The 2,191-nt window shown below is 49.5% G+C and overlaps 1 protein-coding gene across 1 annotated transcript in view; it reads right to left on the bottom strand.

Moving 5' to 3' along the window:
- Nucleotides 1–2,191, bottom strand: part of LOC105305786 (E3 ubiquitin-protein ligase HERC2) — a 127,551-nt gene that overhangs the window by 38,317 nt on the left and 87,043 nt on the right. The window contains 1 exon segment of the mRNA XM_023523591.1: nucleotides 946–1,171. Within this exon segment, the coding sequence (XP_023379359.1) occupies nucleotides 946–1,171 (226 nt within the window).

The following is a 2,191-nucleotide window of genomic DNA, read 5'->3' as shown; positions in this document are numbered from 1 at the left end:
AAAAAAAAATAGGTTAAAAGGAAAGAGATGACAAAGACACACCACTGAATACCATGGTGTGCGGAACACCACGGCTGATATGAAGAGCTGAGCAAAAGCAAGCTTAGATTTTAAAGCGAAGGGATAAGGAGGGCAGCTGTCATAGCGACAGCAGAAGCGATTAATCCAGGAGAGAACGATGTTTACACTGCAGAAGGAGGAAGATTCTAAATCAATGACCTAAGCTTGCGACATAAGACACTAGAAGAGAATAGAACCAAATGAAGAATCAGTAATGATCAGAGCAGAGATGAACTAGAAAACAGAAAAGCAGCAGAGAAAAACCAAGAAAACATCAACTTGTCCTTTGAAAAAATTAACAAAATTGATAAACCTCTAGAAAAACTGGAAAGAGAAGACAGAATTACCAATATAAGCAATGAGAGAGATGGCGCCACTACAGATTCTAAAAATGTTCAAAGAAAGGTAAGCAAAAACATCGCGACCGACTTTAATTCCAATAAGTTCAATAATTTAGCTGAAATAGGTAACTTCCAGCAAAGGTATAAACTTTATTAGAAAAGAAATACATAACCCTATATTTATAAAGGGAGTAAGATTTGTGGCTAAAAATCACAGAGAAACCCCATAAAGAAAACTCTAAGCCCAGATGGTTTCACGGGTGAATTCTATTGAAATGATGCCAATTCTACACAAAATGATTAGGCTAAGTGAAAAAAACGGAGATAAAAAAGTACATGCTATATGATTATTTATCTAAAACTCCAAAGAATGAAAACTGACCCTAGGGACAGTGGTGCGGGAGGTGGGGGAGGGGCTGTGAGGGACAAGCCGTGAGGGACAAGGGGACATGGCAGTGCCTGACAGCGCACAGGACAATGCCAGCGCAGTGGCTGTCCGTGGCTCTTCTTCGGAACACACTGGCAGGACACAGGTCCAGGTTACCTAGGTAGGAGGCACCCAGAGGGTCCCTTGCAGTCTGGAACAGGACTGGCTCGTGCACAGAGGGCGTTGCCACGTCCACCGTCGTCCACGCCACACTGTGCGAAGACCCGCAAGCCACCCGTGTGATCTTCTGGCCTTCCAAGCCTTGCACGAGCGTGGGCTTCCTATTAACTGTGGTCGTGCCATTGCCCTGCTGGCCATGGTCATTGTCACCCCAAGCGTACACCTGTCAAGAGGAAAACAGTATGTCAACGTTTCAGAACATTTTCTTAGTTACTTCAAAACTCTTGCTGACGACTAGGAGTATTTTCATCACATCCACCCACTGAGCTCATCTGCCACCTGTGAGAGGACACGGGGACGTCCTCCTTAAGTGCAGCGACCCACTTTTTCCTTTATTTTGTAAAGAAAAACAATCATAAACATTATGTAAAGAAACAATCATAAACATTATGTTCATTTTTCAAGTGCGGCCGTCCCTCATCGTGGTTCCTCTTGCTGCCCATGGCCCGGAGCCTGTCGTGGCAGCTCAGGGTACAGAGCAGGAGGCCACCCGGACAGATGGCCCTCCATCGCAGGGTGCACCTGCTTGGGCGGGAATAGTCCAGACGCACCAGACCACCCCGAAGGCACGTCTTTGAGATGTGGGGGGAGAATGTGCAGCCTCCACACAGATGGTGGTCTCCCCTGTGAAACAATATTTTTCTCATCCATGTAGCAAAAATGACACTGAACAAAACGACACGATTCGAGGACCTACTGTATGTACAGGGTTTGGTACTGTCCACACTGGGAGTCCCAGAACGTGTTCCCCATGGGTAGGGAAACGACTGTCGTTCACGCCACGGCTTTAAAGAATCAGGAGGCATCACCCACTTTTACCTCATCTTGAGTGAATGACAGTGCGCCACCCGGCTGCCGGCGGTGCGTCCCAATGCTAATACCGCGGCCCGTCGCCGCAGAAGAACGGGCCACCCTGGACAGGCCCGGCTCCATCTCTGAGCCGAAACACGCGGACCTCCCCACGAGCCACCTGTTTCTGGAGCGACAGCGCCCGCCCTTGGCAGTGGGAGCACCTCCGACGGCAACGCTCCCTTCCTGTGGTGAGGGCCTCGGAGTCGGAAAGCCCACTTCCTGCGCCCGTCAGTCAGCGACGCCCACCCAGGCTGACAATGGGGTCCCGCTGACAACAGCCCACTGCCTGCTTCTTCACACGCACCTCACCACGAGGGACACTTCCAACGGG

The sequence above is a fragment of the Pteropus vampyrus genome, unplaced genomic scaffold (assembly GCF_000151845.1).
Source record: "Pteropus vampyrus isolate Shadow unplaced genomic scaffold, Pvam_2.0 Scaffold395, whole genome shotgun sequence".
In the NCBI taxonomy this organism is placed as follows: Eukaryota; Metazoa; Chordata; class Mammalia; order Chiroptera; family Pteropodidae; genus Pteropus; species Pteropus vampyrus.
The sequence above is the reverse complement of the archived record's forward strand: the minus strand, read 5'-3'. Positions and strand labels throughout refer to the sequence as shown.